Below are 15,763 nucleotides of genomic sequence, written 5' to 3' on the forward strand. Positions count from 1 at the left end.
GGATACGTATAGACTCTACAACTTTGATTATAAGCTGCATACAAGATCTTCACGGATACATCAAACTTATTAAAACAGTAACCGATTTATTACTAATAAACAAGTCACAATTATTATTTCAACGTTTGCGAACTTTATAGGATTACATATAGCGAGTCGTCTTCTAGTAAAAAAAATGTTTTAGAGTGTTTAGTTGATAGTTCGTATTTCTATCAAAATTCACGACGACAAACAGATCTCGTAGTTTGAAAAAGAGTTTCCAATATTAGAAAGTTGTTCAAAGTGAAAATATGAAAATTTTCAATTAAAAAATCATAGAAAATCTGCCCCATTCAGGTATCAAATCTTAATAAAACATATTTTTCAACATTTTGAACAATTAATTAGTTGTACCCGTTGTACCCTACGCTTTACCTTCTCAATTTTTGTTAATCATGCCCGAATCAGCTAATTTAGGGTCCGCTTTGATAAATTGCATATTAAACCCCGTACGGAGGTACCACGATATGACTTTATTGAATTTCTTACCGTGATTTATGCGATGTATTACAAATTTATTATTATCGGATGAAAGCGTTGCGATTATGGCCTTTTGTTGAAAGTTTTTTGATTGCGGTCTTAATTTTTTTAATTTTCGCAACGGTTTATTAAGTTGCATAGGGCAGATGATACGATTTTCCTTATGTGAAAATTTTGACGATTTTGATTTTCGAAAATGATGGAAATCTGAATCTGAATAAAAAATGGATTCTTCCAAATTGCAGTTTATAGAAATATTGAACTCTTATTGAATCTAGTGTCGTTCTAAACTTTCTTCAAATCTTAGTGTAATTCTAAACTAGAGCAAACAAAAATCTAATTTCAGTAACATTTACAACAGTATTTCCATACCTACTCTTCATTCTTCTGAGGATACTTTTTTAACTAAGCATTTCTTGTCTCCAAATATAATGTAAAATAATAATTGTGAACATCTTCATAAAGAATAATATTATAGAGCTGTACTAAGCTAAAAGTCTACATTTCTAAAGGTGTATAAATCATAGTATATTTAACGACGCATAAATCTTTTAGCTGGTAATTTATTAAATACAGCCAATTGCGTGCTGAGTTATATCATGATGAAATAGGTAAATAATAAAAGACAATGTTAATAAATGATAGTAACTAATTTAGGTAGGATAGGACATTCAATTTCTTGTCATACCTACGTATAAAATTCTGTGTTGGATAATAATGGTGATGCTTACTGAAGGTAAGTGTTTCTAATGAGTTTTCTCAGACAAAAACCATAAACGACCTCCCGACAATCCTATAAATATGAAGATACTCAATTAACTAAAACGTTATCGGTACGAAAATTATTATTCTTACAAAAAAATAGGTTGTATCTAGTAGTTTGTGAAAATCAAGATTATATTACAGTAGATCATTAGAGTAAGACCACTTTTTTGGACAGAATTTGGAGTATAGCCTAACAAACGATACCACCTTCTATATTAAAACTTCAATAGTTAATTAAGCCTTTGTTTCTAGATATGAAAATATCATCAGAGTGTTATTGATTCAATAGTAGTTAGTTTAATAGTTATTACATACCTATTCTTCCTGTGTACCCATTTTAAAGATGCTCTAATAAACTTATGTATTAAACTAGCTGCGCTCCGCGGTTTCATCCGCGTGGCTCCGCTCCTGTTGGTCTTAGCGTGATGATATATATGTATAGCCTAGAAGCCTTCCTCGATAATGGGCTATCAAACAACGAAAGAATATACAAATCGGACCAGTAGTTCCTGAGATTAGCGCGTTCAAACAAACAAACAAACTCTTCAACTTTGTATTAGTATAGATAACACAATATAATAATAAATCGATTTCTGTGAATTTAAACTAGAAGGTCCCAAGTTTGCCTGTAAGCCAAAATTTTATATCAATATTTATAATAATTATTTATTATGCGAGCAAGAAAAAATGCAAAATAATGTTATTTTTTTTTTATTATTATATAATTATTTAAGAAACATGCAATGCTAAACACACAAACGCGGTACGTTCAATTGAGTTTGACATACAAACCTAGATCATGTACGCTGATTGTTTCATTAACTCCTGACATTTTGTCGACGCTTTAAATAAATATATGTATTTATAATTATATGTATTATCGTCTATCTTAAGTGTTAATTTATTGTGGAATACACAAAGTATACGTTAGTTAACAGAGACTAGACTTAAACGAATTCGAATTTAAAATCATTCTGTGTTGCTAGCAAAATAAACTATCCTACATTTTGTAAGTAAGTATATAATATATTTTTGGAAGATATTTTGCACTGGTAGACAATATTACTGCAGCCTTAACCTATTAAAAGTATTGTCTCTTGTTTTTAAAAACAAACTTTCTTTGAAAGTCTCGCTAGATGTAGTTGCTCTTGCTTATGTTACTAAAAGTATTTTATTTGCATGTATAAATTGAGTTATACTTGAAGTAGACGTTATACCACTTACTTATTTGGTAGAAAATGAAGAAAGTATAAGTTAGTGGCAGAAAGTATTATCAATTTATACAATAACTAGCTTTCCGCCCGCGGCTTCACCCGCGTTTTGAAAGAAAAACCCGCATAGTTCCCGTTCCCGTGGGATTTCCGGGATTGCGTCATTTTCCCGGGATAAAAAGAAGCCTATGTCCTTTCACGGGTATCTAAATATCTCCATACCAAATTTCATGAAAATTGGTTCAGTAGTTTAGGCGTGATTGAGTAACAGACAGACAGACAGAGTTACTTTCGCATTTATAATATTAGTATGGATTACATCGTATTAACGAAATCAGAAACAGCACATTTAAATCAGTAAATAAGTGTGTTAAATACTATATGGAAAGATTAATCTCTATATTCTATTATTATTTTATAATCATTATTCTTGGACGTCATAAAACGCCTTTGGGCGGTAGTACCTACGGTGTACACTTTAATAAATTGCTTCATTGATTTCTACATCATAATTACATTTTCTACACAATATCATTTGAAATATATAATTATACTTATTATATGTATAGCAGTTTTATTGCTAAATATTTCTTGGAGCTTTTACAAATAACTAATTGTCAGAATTAACCTTTAATTAATGAGAAACAATTTATGTGATTATAATGTGAAATAAAAATTCATACAGCTTATATAATAGAAAAAGTGCTACAATAATATCAAGATGTTCCTTAAGTCTAGTTGAGAAATATGAAAATACTAAAGTATTTAATATTTTAATTTGAAGCCAATTAAAGTTAATTGATAAGATAAGATTTATAGCTTAATATATTCATTAATTTACTATTGATTGACGAGCTATTGTACAATACATGCGTTTAAAGAATAAAAAGGTCTGGGACGGTAATTCTTAGAAACTAATGTAAGGATTTTCCGCAATATACTAAACTATAGAAATAAGCTTTAAACGAATGATCCTTTATATAAATCTACATAATTTTTAAAATTACTACTGTCTTAACTTAATTAAAAATGTATTTAATTAACGGAATGCATTTTTAAAGCTCACTTCTCTTGAAAAGCTTACAAAGACAAAAGCTCTACATAGAAAATAATTCAAAAACGGTTTTTAGGATAAATATTTTTTTCTTACAGTTTACAGACAATTTTATTAATGCACATAGCGGGGTACACCAAGAACTTACCACCAAGAGTCAGTGATGGGCGCAAGCAGCAACAAGCAGGCGGCGACGACGACCGGCCGCATTGTCCCGTGACATCACTGCCTGCCCCCTGCCCTAACCATTCCGTGTATACACGAACTCCATTCGAATAACAAGTCTACGCAAGTGCAAATTGTTCAATATCGTTCGGTACCGAAAATTCGCGGCGTGGCGTGCCCTGTCCGCGGGAGACCAAGCACCGACTGACGTTCACCTGAGAACACCCCGCCGCACGCGCACAGCAAAACAATTTTCGCGCTATTTTGGCTAATATTAAGCGAATTAAGCTCCGAATGATTAGAAATGCGGAGGGGATACGTGTGTGGGCGATAATAAATTAGCGCTTAGCTCCGATTAATGTATAATCCTGTTTTGGGGTGTAATTAAATTCGTATCGATGTCGATTGCCCGTAATAGATGTTTTATGTTCGATCTTTTTAGTTGAATTAGTATGATAGCCATAAAAATAAAACTCCTGTATTATTTTATATTGTTTATTGCTAATAATCGCTCGGTTTTGGTTCTCGAACAGATTAACTAAGGTTATTTGTAAATTTGATGGACATTATAAACAGATGATGAGGCGAATCGTGCTCATTTTTCTCTAGAAATTTTAGCAAAGCTTAAGAGCTTACGAAAGTTTTGAGCTATTAAATTATATTATATATCTATTTCCTGTATTAAAAATATAGGAATTATTTTTATTTCCAATCTAATAACATAAATTGATTACATTCCATGAATTGAAAGTAAATATCTATAAAAATTAATCATATTACAATAAATCTCTCATCTTACATAAGTTTGAAATGTCCTTAATTTAATATCCACGAAACAGTCAGTTATATAAATTTGATAGATACAATGCACATTAGAACACAAAACCATTCTAACAATTTACCCAACCATTATTTTGCCAACGCACTTATAAAACGTGAAAATCTCGCAATCTCTCCGCCTAACGAATGTATAAAACGAAACAGATTCATAGATTGTAAGCGTTTGATGGACAGCGAGGCGGGCTACAGATATAAATAGATCACAGGTGAGAAACAGTAATTGTGTTATACAAACAATTCGCAAACACCTGGCCCTAATGCGCCGAATTGACAAGAATACTGGATGTTTCCTTGTTTAGGTATTTTGTATACTATGTAGATTCAGAGTGCAGCGGTATGAAAGTATGACAACTGTTACAGATATACGTGTATTTTATAATGTTTTAATCTTTGATAAAGTATTAGCTGAAGAATTTTCCATTACAAAGTGCATTTTATTGTATGATAATGAATATATCGGTAAACATAATATTGTATTATTATTTACTAGCTTCCGCCCGCGACTCCGTCCGCGCGGATGTCGGTCTTCGCGTGGATGGTTATTTCTCCATTTTGAGTACCTCTGTCAATAACATCTTATAAATATCTATTGGACCCAATTCCCAAATACGGCTAGGCCTATAATAATACGCAACGTGTGTTCGCGGTTCTACGGAACAACGTGTATGGATAAAACTCTAAAATTAAGATTAATTTTTTTCTACGTATTTTTCCAGGATAAAAAGTATCCTATTTTACGCCCAGGATAATAAGGTATAATTATACCAAGTTTCATCGAAATCGAACCGCTAGTTTTCACGTGATGCCTTCACATACAGACAGACAGACAGACAGACAGACAGACAGACAGACAGACAGACAGACAAAAATTTTTTTAATCACATATTTGGGTTTGGTATCGATCCAGTAACACCCCCTGCTATTTATTTTTTCAATATTTTCAATGTACAGAATTGACCCTTCTACAGATTTATTATAAGTATAGATGAGTAGACTGGTAGTAGTAGTAGTATGCTTTCAGAAAGTATAGGTACTTTTAATGACTTCAAAGTAAGTACAGCAATGTTGAAGACGGAGAAATTTTCGATTCGCTTCTTATTGGTGCTTTTTAAATATGTGAAATATACGATAAAATAATGCTTTTTTATACTCTAATTGTAAATTAGTTATTGGTTATATTTTCAATAAAGCTCAGAAAATACTTCATTCAATTTAATATAATAAATCAATATTATGTAAGAAGTCAGACACGTATAAAACAGTGCTTTTCAAAGTACGATTACCTAATTCCAAAATCACCTTAACGGGAATACGACAGGGCAATACCAATCAAAGCTACACAGATGGATTCCAGACAGTATAATTTATTATGTCTTTGTCACTGACCACCTAACACAACACTACGTTAATATTTATGTAGTTTTCTATCAACGGGCGAAGCGCATTATAATACTGGCTCAATAAATCTAACCACTGTTTACAATAGTGTATGTTTTTGACATTAATGGCGTAATAAAAAGCATTAGTTAAGTGGGAGTCGGTAATGGTATTCAGGTATTATGTCTAATTCATGAAGTTTGCGCTTTTATGGATTTGTAGTTGCGTTTAATTGGGTTATATATTTGTTATACAAATGTTATGGTGATGTAGAATTAAGATTTTAATTTCTAATTAAGGAGAATTATTTATTTGAGACAAAAATGAGATGAGAAATTATGATTTTTCTATATAATAGATAAAATAGGTATCGTAAATATTTGAAATGTTATGATGACGTTAAACTAAGGATTTGAATTGTAATTAAATAGTGTGATTTATATAACACGTAAAAGTCTTAAAGTAATAATCTTTCTATATAATAGAATAGTTAAAATTGTAATAAATTATTAAACATTGGTAAATATTAAATAAAACGATAACAAGTCCATACAATAAAAAAAATTACGAAAGATTATTCCAACTTCTACAAATATCTAAGAGCTGAACATCAAAGAACAAATGAATTGTTTGAAAAGTATTTTACAAACGGTTCAAGGAAAGTATATTTTGTATATTTTGTATAGAGTATTTCGAAGTTCTGTGTATCAGTTGTTTGTATTAAAAGTGAATATTTGCAGCTGTACGAAGTTGATGAAATCGTAATATTATTATTATGATAGACGTTTTGTAATGTTGGAAAATTGTGAATAAGTATTTCCTTTGTAATCATTGTAATCAGTTTGAAAGACTAGAACGATGAAGACTGATGTCTTAGTTTCGTTTGCTATCAGATAAGAATGATTTTTCCGATTTTCTCTAAATGAAAACAGATTTTTGAAAGATACTTTATACAGGGTGTCCCACTATTGGTAGGTATACTAAGCGCGACTTGTAGATGACTTATTACTTATTACATACACTGATCACGTAAAAAATACTTAAACAACAAAATTACGTCAAAAATGTTTGCTAAATTTTTCCTGAAAATCCATGTTTTCTTCTCTAGCTTCGCGCAACCGGCATATAGGTACCTACCGCTTCTCTAATGTGAGCATTTTGTCTATGAAAACATAATCTTAAACGATAGCTCATGTGCTGGTGGCAAAGTAGGGCAGGTTGCTTGTTATGGGTGTACAGTTGTACACATAGAGTTTTAAGAATTCATCTATTTGAAAAAAAAATGCGTCTGGAATTTTATAAGTATTTTTTACGTACTCAGCGTATGCAAAACTATAACCTCCTTTGAGCTGAGTATACCAACAGTGGGACACCTGTATACTTATACCTTGCTTATACCTAAACACAATGGACAGGTATAATATTATGTCAACATTAAAAAAAAATGATGCATACCTATTTAGGTATTATGATAAACCGCAAAAATTAATAAATACTCTACATCAAGCTGTTAAAAATAGGGGTGATTACATTTTATAATATTATAACATACCTAAGTACTTACATAATATTATTTACTTACTATTATACTATACCATTTACATACCAAGTTTTTACACAAAGTCGGGGTATATAACTAGTAATCCTGTAGATAAAACCAATACTCATGACTAAATAACCCACTTGTACGTAGGTACTTGGGTGCAAACAAAATAAGTGAAGAATACTTGAGCACTTCACTTAAAACGATTCCGATGTACCAACTACTTAAACTATTTAAACCTTTTTTCAATAAGGAAAATAGATTTTTGAGTTAGTCTAAAATTTAATCATAAAATACAAGTTTTTAAATTTATATTTTTGATTAAATGATGCAAAAAAGTCTAAAAAATAAATAAAAATAACAAATAAAGGCTCTGTATTGGCATATAAAAATAAACTATTTTTAATTTACAACCATTTAATTACGGAATAAAATACTTATATATTATGATTATGAGAAACGAAATGCATGACAGTAGGTATATTATTTTTCTAGAATATTTATAACTAGCTTTCCACCCGCAGCTTCGCCCGCGCAGTCAAAGAAAAACCCGCATAGTTCCCGTTCCCGTGGGATTTCCGGGATAAAACCTATCCTATTTCCCGGGGTAAAATGTAGCCTATATCCTTTCTTGGTAATCAAAATATCTCTATGCCAAATTTCATGCAAATTGGTTCAGTAGTGGCGTGATTGAGTAACAGTCAGACAGACAGAGTTACTTTCGCATTTATAATATTAGTATGGATAATAGACTCTAAAATACTAAATATTCAAATAAATCATTTTAAATTCCCAGTGTTAATTAATTCATTACTTAAATCAAGTTATTTCATATAGATCTTAATAACTTACTCATGTTCGAAGACTATAAACCATTTTGTTTACGACTTAAAAAGCTTAAAACTAATGGTTGTTCAATCATCAAATATAATTAAAGAATAATAACCAATCAATTAAAATTATGCTAAGAATCCATTCACCTTTAGTGACGTAACCATGCATGTAACCACATGTCGACGGAATAGATAATTATACAAAAGCCCGGGCTTTATTGACTCCTTGTTTTACATTATTTAAATGAAACTATAAAAAAATGAGCGTTAGTGATGCCTCATAATATGTAGATTGTAGGAACATCGGTATATGTCACAGAAATAAATTGTAACAAAAATTATACTGGTCTTTGCATTTATAAATAATGTTAAGGCAAAAATTATTCAGTAACTGATACATAATTTTATTATAATATCAATCCTTAGATTGTGATTCCTATTTCAATCCAAAATTTAATATTATTAATTTGCAAACCCATTCCACGGAAACAAATCACGATTTTAAAAAGTTATTATTTTTTATATACATTAAATTAATTGTTGCTAAAGCAAATACAATAAAACATCACGTAATATTTTAATTAAAATTGAAAATACATCGATGTTCTAATGTGACATCACTATCGTTATCGCATCATCGATTAAAACATTTTGATTAGCTTTCAACTTACGAACGTCATCTCAGCTTAACAAAAACGTCGTAAACGCCGTGCAGGTTACTACAAAACCTGACATACCAGTTACGTTGGTAAATTAAATCCATACATTAGATCCATAATATGGTGCTAGATGGCTGTAACAGAATAAGACGTGATGCCACCCTAGTCAAGTGACTGTGCATGATTGTATCGATAAGATCTTAGATCAGTGTATCGATATGTCTGTAACGGACACTCGACATCCCTATTCAAGTCGTGAGCTTGACGAAAAATATAATGAATTGTGACTTTTAATGACTCGAATAGAAAAAGATATGTATTGCTGATGGTCTAATGGAAGGATAGATATAATCGAATATTTCGAATGCTTTTAATTATTTCGATACATTTAATGTTCGATTACGTGGTAGTTTGATCATGGATGTTTTTCTCACAGCGTCAAACTCCATCATTGGAGGATGTAATTGTTGTAAAAAGTATTTTATAGTTTTTACTAAAAATGCCATGTAAAATTAATAAAACCTTATTCATTATTTTTAAATAGGGATACTTTTTAATACCCACAGTAAGGTATTTTATAGGGCAGAACCAGGCAGAACACAGCTAATTTTAACAAAAAATATTTCATAAGTGCAGAGGTATGCAAAGCTCTTAGCTTAAATGATTAAGTTTATAAAATCTATAAGTATGTTCTGATTAGCTTGTCTGTCATATATGAGTAGAGAGAATAAACTAATTCGAGAGAAAAGTAGAGAGAAAAAGCTATCAGGGACATTATCAATAAGTGTTAAAACCTTCAAACCTTCAAAATTCCAATAAAACTAAACTTTTGGAATAACTTTAGTCAAATTTCCCACAGTAATGACCATAAAGCTAAGTGTCAAAGTGCGAAGCGACAAATATATTGTTTTCCGATTTGCCGGTGACCGAATTGTGAAAATAATTAGCGCTTCAAAAATGGTATTTTGCTCTGCGCAATAAATGTTTACGATTCATTGTTCTGTTAGACGGGGAATACTGTGGATAAAGCTGGTAAATGTGGGCATTTTATGAGACATTTTCTTTACTGCCCTCTTGGTCTAGTTGATACTATGTAGACTTTATACCTATTTGGGAACGGTGGTTCATAATGTTAAGGTTTAGGAATTATAAAGCTCTTAAGATAAAAATTCGTCTATAGTAGGTTAAAAGAGAGAAAATAGAGTGAGCTTTAAAATTTTGCATAAGCTACAACGCCGAAATACTACATTTTCATTGATACATAGAGCGTGATAGAGCGTAGTTAGACAAAATTTTATGCCTTTACCAGAGATTTTTGTCAAAATTTTTAATCTTATTACTTATTGATAGCAAATGATTATGAGTATTTAGTATATAAGTATGATTTTATCCTTTTAACTTCAATTCGTTAAAATAATTACTAACATTAAACCATATCCTCACTAATCTTACTTTAAAACAAACGTTGTCGGAAAATTCATAACAACACAAGTTTTAATATTTCATTATTAGCAGACCATTAAAGAAATGTTTAACTAATTAGTCGAACAACCATTGTTTATGTTATTGGTGAGGTAGCGGGTACTTCTGAGGTTTAGTTGTACTCAATTAGTGAGCAATGTTGAATTGTGTCAGTATACAATTAATCTAGAACACAAGACGCGTTAGTATAACAGTAAGGCAATCCTTAGATAATTTATATTTTGTTCACCTATATCCATACTAATATTATAAATGCGAAAGTAAGTCTGTCTGTCTGTCTGTTACTCAATCACGCCTTAACTACTGAACCAATTTGCATGAAATTTGGTATAGAGATATTTTGATACCTGAGAAAGGACATAGGCTACTTTTTACCCCGGGAAATAGGATAGATTAATCCCGGATAATCCCACGGGAACGGGAACTATGCGGGTTTTTCTTTACTGCGCGGGCGAAGCTGCGGGTGGAAAGCTAGTAATTTATATATGACTGCTGGTCTACACCCGCGTGGACAACGAAAAATCCGCGCCATTATTTTTTCCAAAATAAAATGTGATGAAAGCAGAGTTTTAACCTTGTACTTCTTCAATTTTTCGAATACATCATGACTAGACATCAATAAATATCTAATGCTTTACGCCAGCTTAGGGCGGCCGTACACGGACCGCTTCAAGCAGTTAAGACCAACCGCTTGAAGCCGCGACCGCGCGGTGAACTATAGGCATTCATTCACTGCCGTACACGTGACGGCTCGAGCCGTCGCGACCGCTTCAAGCCGTCAACTGCATGACGAAATTCCACCGTGCCGTTGACGGCTCGCGAGCGGTCGTGAGGCATACACTGACTGCTCGAGCCGTTGACTGCGCTAGAGCCGTCGACGGTTCCCTTCCCCCCTGAAAATCAATGACTTGACTAGTCAAAAAAATCGACGGCTCGAGCAGTTGACGCCGACCGCTCGAGCCGTCCGTGTACGTCGCTCAGCCGTTAACTGCTCGAGCGGTCCGTGTACGGCCGCCCTTAAAGCTACGTGTTTGTAAATGACTCTTTGTACTACTTATGGAAAGAATTTAAGTTGTATTTTCGTTTTTTACATACAATCAAAATAATATATTCCTATGCAAATAATAAGTCTTTGTTATGTACAGATGAAGACAAAAAAACTTCATGATACGGTTAAAAATTCTCCAGCGCTTTGCAAAACTTTCCATGCGTTTACCTTCCAATTATACCCGATTAAGTTAATAGTGACCCCTTCATGTGTCACATATATTTAAATGCCTCAACTGAGTCATTTGTATCCAGCAAATGAGTCACAATATGAATTCAACTAATTTGTTATGTTCCCATGGTTCTGTTGGTCGGAGCGCGAGGAATTTTGGCGCTTTCGACCATACTGTTCCCACACCTACCTACCGCGATTTGGCTAATTTATTGATTTATATAGGCCATTAATAATAATGTCCTCTGCGCTGAATTGCAAGGGATAAGCCTCAGGCGACAGGAGTTGTGGCGAAGTTAAAAAATTATTTAGTACGCTCGTACTCGGGAGCAAGGTTCACATTATAAATGACCAAAACAGAGGATTTTTCTCGATTACTTAGGTACTTTTAAAAATGCTAGAACCTAATCATTTTTCGTTAAGATCTACTCGCTATTTCGTGTACTTTTTGAGCCTATTTTATCCATAATATGTATGTTCTCCTTCTCACAAATTGATCAATTTATTTCCTAGTGAAATAAAATATGTTTGTCTAAAAATTATAAATCAAACTACTTATAATTAATATCTATTACCAAACAGTTCTGGGGTATGAGGAACAAAATAAAAAAAGTACATGCACTGCCCGGGAATCGAACCCGGGTCGCAAGAATGGGAATCTTGCATGATACCACTACACCAGCAGTGCTTGCTGGAAGAATTCGAAATTATTGACTATGTCCTTGTTCAAGCTATTAAATCGATTACAGTTTAAAAATTATTTTTTTTTAACGGAAAGTACGGAAATTACAATTAGTTGTTGTCCAATATACCTAGTTGGTAAATATACGATTTATTTTTTTAATGAAAACAATTTATAAAAAAGGATAACAATTATTGTATGAATATTTAAATACTTACCACGTAAAATAAATGTATCACTGTCAAGTGAAATAAAATACGACATGTAGATTGTAGGTATCATTTATTGTCCTATATTTTTATATAAAACCAACCCGCCACCTACACTCCAATGTACTTCTACCGGACGCCGGCATATAAACACGGTTCGGCGCGCGCGCAATAAAAACGCTGTAAAATTTTGATGTTTCTATTCAACATTATCCGTCTCCTTCCCCCCCATTCAACGTTGTACACCCATCCCGTTCTAGCACATGAGAATAGCCGAGATTATTATCAATGCACTTTACACAAAGCAGAAGTCCCGAAGTGAGCTGACGTTAATGTGATTTTGAAAGTAAATCGTGTAGGTTTAGTGGCTGATAAGTGGCACGTGAACGAGGTGTCAAGTAATAAAATTAATAAATGGAGCTAGATTTCATCTCTAGGAATTGGACTTCAGACGAAGTATGCGCGCCTAGTACTACTGGGATGTAAATTAGTATGAATTATATACGAATTTGTAGAGCTATGTACGGAGATTTTGTTTCAAAATTACTACAAATATGTTATTATTATTGATTTGTGAATTAGTACCTGAGTTTACAGATTAACACTATACAGTTGATGTACCTATGGTTTGAAATTTTAAAGTAGGTACTTAAATAAATAAATAAATAAATAAATATTATAGGACATTATTACACAAATCGACCTAGTCCCACAGTAAGCTCAATTAAGGCTTGTGTTGTGGGTACTAGGCGACGATAAATATAATATTTAATAAATACATATATAGATAATAACACCCAGACCCAAGAACAAATAATTGAGTTCATCACACAAATATTTGCCCTGACCGGGGATCGAACCCGGGACCGTCGGCTCAGTAGGCAGTTACTTTACCACTGCGCCAACCGCGTCGTCAACTTAACTATATAATATGTATAGTTAGATGTATATAATATGAAATTCGGTAAATGCAACGAACATGAACAAAATTAACAATGAGGATATTAGATACACAATAATTATCTTTAAATCATAAATTAGAACCTAGAGCTTTCAGAATTTTCCTTCTTTAAACGAATCTTGGGAAGCATACATTAAATTCAATCACCTCTCATACATTATGTATTCCGTTATTATTTTCAATCCCGTAATAATTTGTCAAAATATTCCACCAAACTTAACAACTTAATTATAACTGTTTTCAAAAGGCGGTCGCATAATAACGAAAAGGTGGTATAATTGAGGAGTCAACATAATTACCCCCCAGATCTTATCGCTACCAATATCAACGGAATGCTGAATTCGATATAATTTCTTAATGGACCACTAATAGCCTTAAATGGGCACCTAAAATGCTGCAAATGATATTAAGGATATTGTATGTTTTTTCAATTTCCTTCATTTCCTTCGTAATAAAATAATATCTATTACAAAAATATTTTGTGGAATACAAAATAATAACGAGCTAAATGGTGTATGATTGGGCATACAAATATCAAAGAAAACGCAAGTTATGTAAAAGCAAATCCAAAATCAGAACAATTTATTAAATAAGTAATAACTTAACATATTATACAAATATGTATGATTATGTAGTCCTTTTACAACTTGAAAGGAATATCACTTCTACCTTAAAGAATTGACAATAAATTATTATAAGGTTTAAAATCAATTTATAAGGTTATCAAAGTACTTGAGTAAGTTTGATTTACGTAGCCCTAAAATCTGAATTGCACCCGCACTTGTCAATTTTTGGAAATTGCAATTTTAAAAAGGTTATTAATTAATATTCTAAAAAATTCGAAAACCACAAGATTCTGTTTAATTTGGTAATAATGAAAATAAATAACTGTTCAGATATTATCTAGTAGGTAGGTACCTCAACATGTATATTGTACATAAGATGATCTATTTAACCCTTATAACAATTGTTTTAAGTTGTAAAAACTAATAAACAATGACTAAATGCACACATCAGATCTTAAATATTAATTTTTTACTACTCCTATTGTTGGAGCGTCATTTTACCGCTCTCATCAAGCGAAAGACTTCAGTGTGAAATCATATTAAATTAGTCATCGATGTTATTAAGGCTGGAACGATTCGTCATTTCAGGGGGTTTTCACATGAATCACAATTTGTAGACATACTTAGTAATTGCGAATATAAAGTATATCCTATAGATAATATTGTAAATTCTCGAATTCAAACTCAAGAGCTTTGTTATGCTTTCACGCAAAAGCTACTGAATATAAATTTAGTATACAGATGGATTTTAATTAGATAATTAGAGACTCTACATTTTTATATGCTTATAAAAGAAACCAATGATGCAATCTGTTAATATCCCTTGAAAATAAAACATTGTTAACATTTTTTTTAAACCTATAGCAAATTATTATAATTTATAAGCGTAAACATAACTGATAACACAAAGTGCTAAATGATAATTAATGAAACTATTATTCCATAAACCAAAACTACTTCTATTCAATGTAAGAACATACACATTACAGTCTACAGATTAGTCTGTATTTATATCGCAAGCGAATCATCAATACGTCGAAACAAGTCCAACCCATCATCACAAAGCCCAGTGACGCAGCGGACTCCCATCGCAACTCGAAAATTAAATAAAAATTAATTACATAAACGCAAACTCGAACTGTCAATTACCCAATAATCTTTGTAATCGCGCCCAAATTAATAGTTACCTCTTGAAGTCATTCTCACGGGCGGATAGCCATTATTAATAACGTCTCTTCAGGGATTGACACGTCAATATAGTGGAATACAAACTTAAGTGTATACAGTGCTACGCGATTGTGAGCTCTACTACCTTATGATACGGTTTGTGGACGTGTAGAGGTTATGTTTGTGCGTTCCTTGATAGCATCGAGAGCTTTCCGTGAGACCGCGTCTCGTCATCTTGAGACAAAATGATTTTGACACGTCATAAGGTAATTATTTGCGTATCATTGGCTGGGGCTCCGTACTCATAGTGAGTGGACAACTTTTAAACTATGATGTTGTGATGGATATTGGTGGCTTTTTTGTTTGACATGTTGAGGTTGATGGCTTTATTTCATTTTGTACTTTAATGTGACAATCGTTTAGGAAGGGTTAGAATATTGTTGATACATGCAATGTGGTTAAATAAATTGCTCTATTTTAGTTATTATTACTTTTTACATATTACCTATAT

At 32.1% G+C, this 15,763-nt stretch overlaps 1 protein-coding gene and 1 non-coding gene across 2 annotated transcripts in view; both read right to left on the bottom strand.

Moving 5' to 3' along the window:
- Window positions 1-3,951, bottom strand: part of LOC123706253 (protein Wnt-6) — a 39,088-nt gene extending 35,137 nt beyond the window's left edge. The window contains exon 1 of the mRNA XM_045655436.1: window positions 3,698-3,951. Within this exon, the coding sequence (XP_045511392.1) occupies window positions 3,698-3,759 (62 nt within the window). The 5' untranslated portion in view covers window positions 3,760-3,951. The remainder of the gene's footprint in view (window positions 1-3,697) is intronic.
- An 8,333-nt stretch (window positions 3,952-12,284) lies between these two features.
- Trnag-ccc lies at window positions 12,285-12,355 on the bottom strand. The gene has a single exon. It is a non-coding gene; the product is annotated as a tRNA-Gly (tRNA).
- Between the last annotated feature and the right edge of the window lie 3,408 nt (window positions 12,356-15,763).

This window comes from Colias croceus, chromosome 3, assembly GCF_905220415.1.
Source record: "Colias croceus chromosome 3, ilColCroc2.1".
NCBI lineage: Eukaryota > Metazoa > Arthropoda > Insecta > Lepidoptera > Pieridae > Colias > Colias croceus.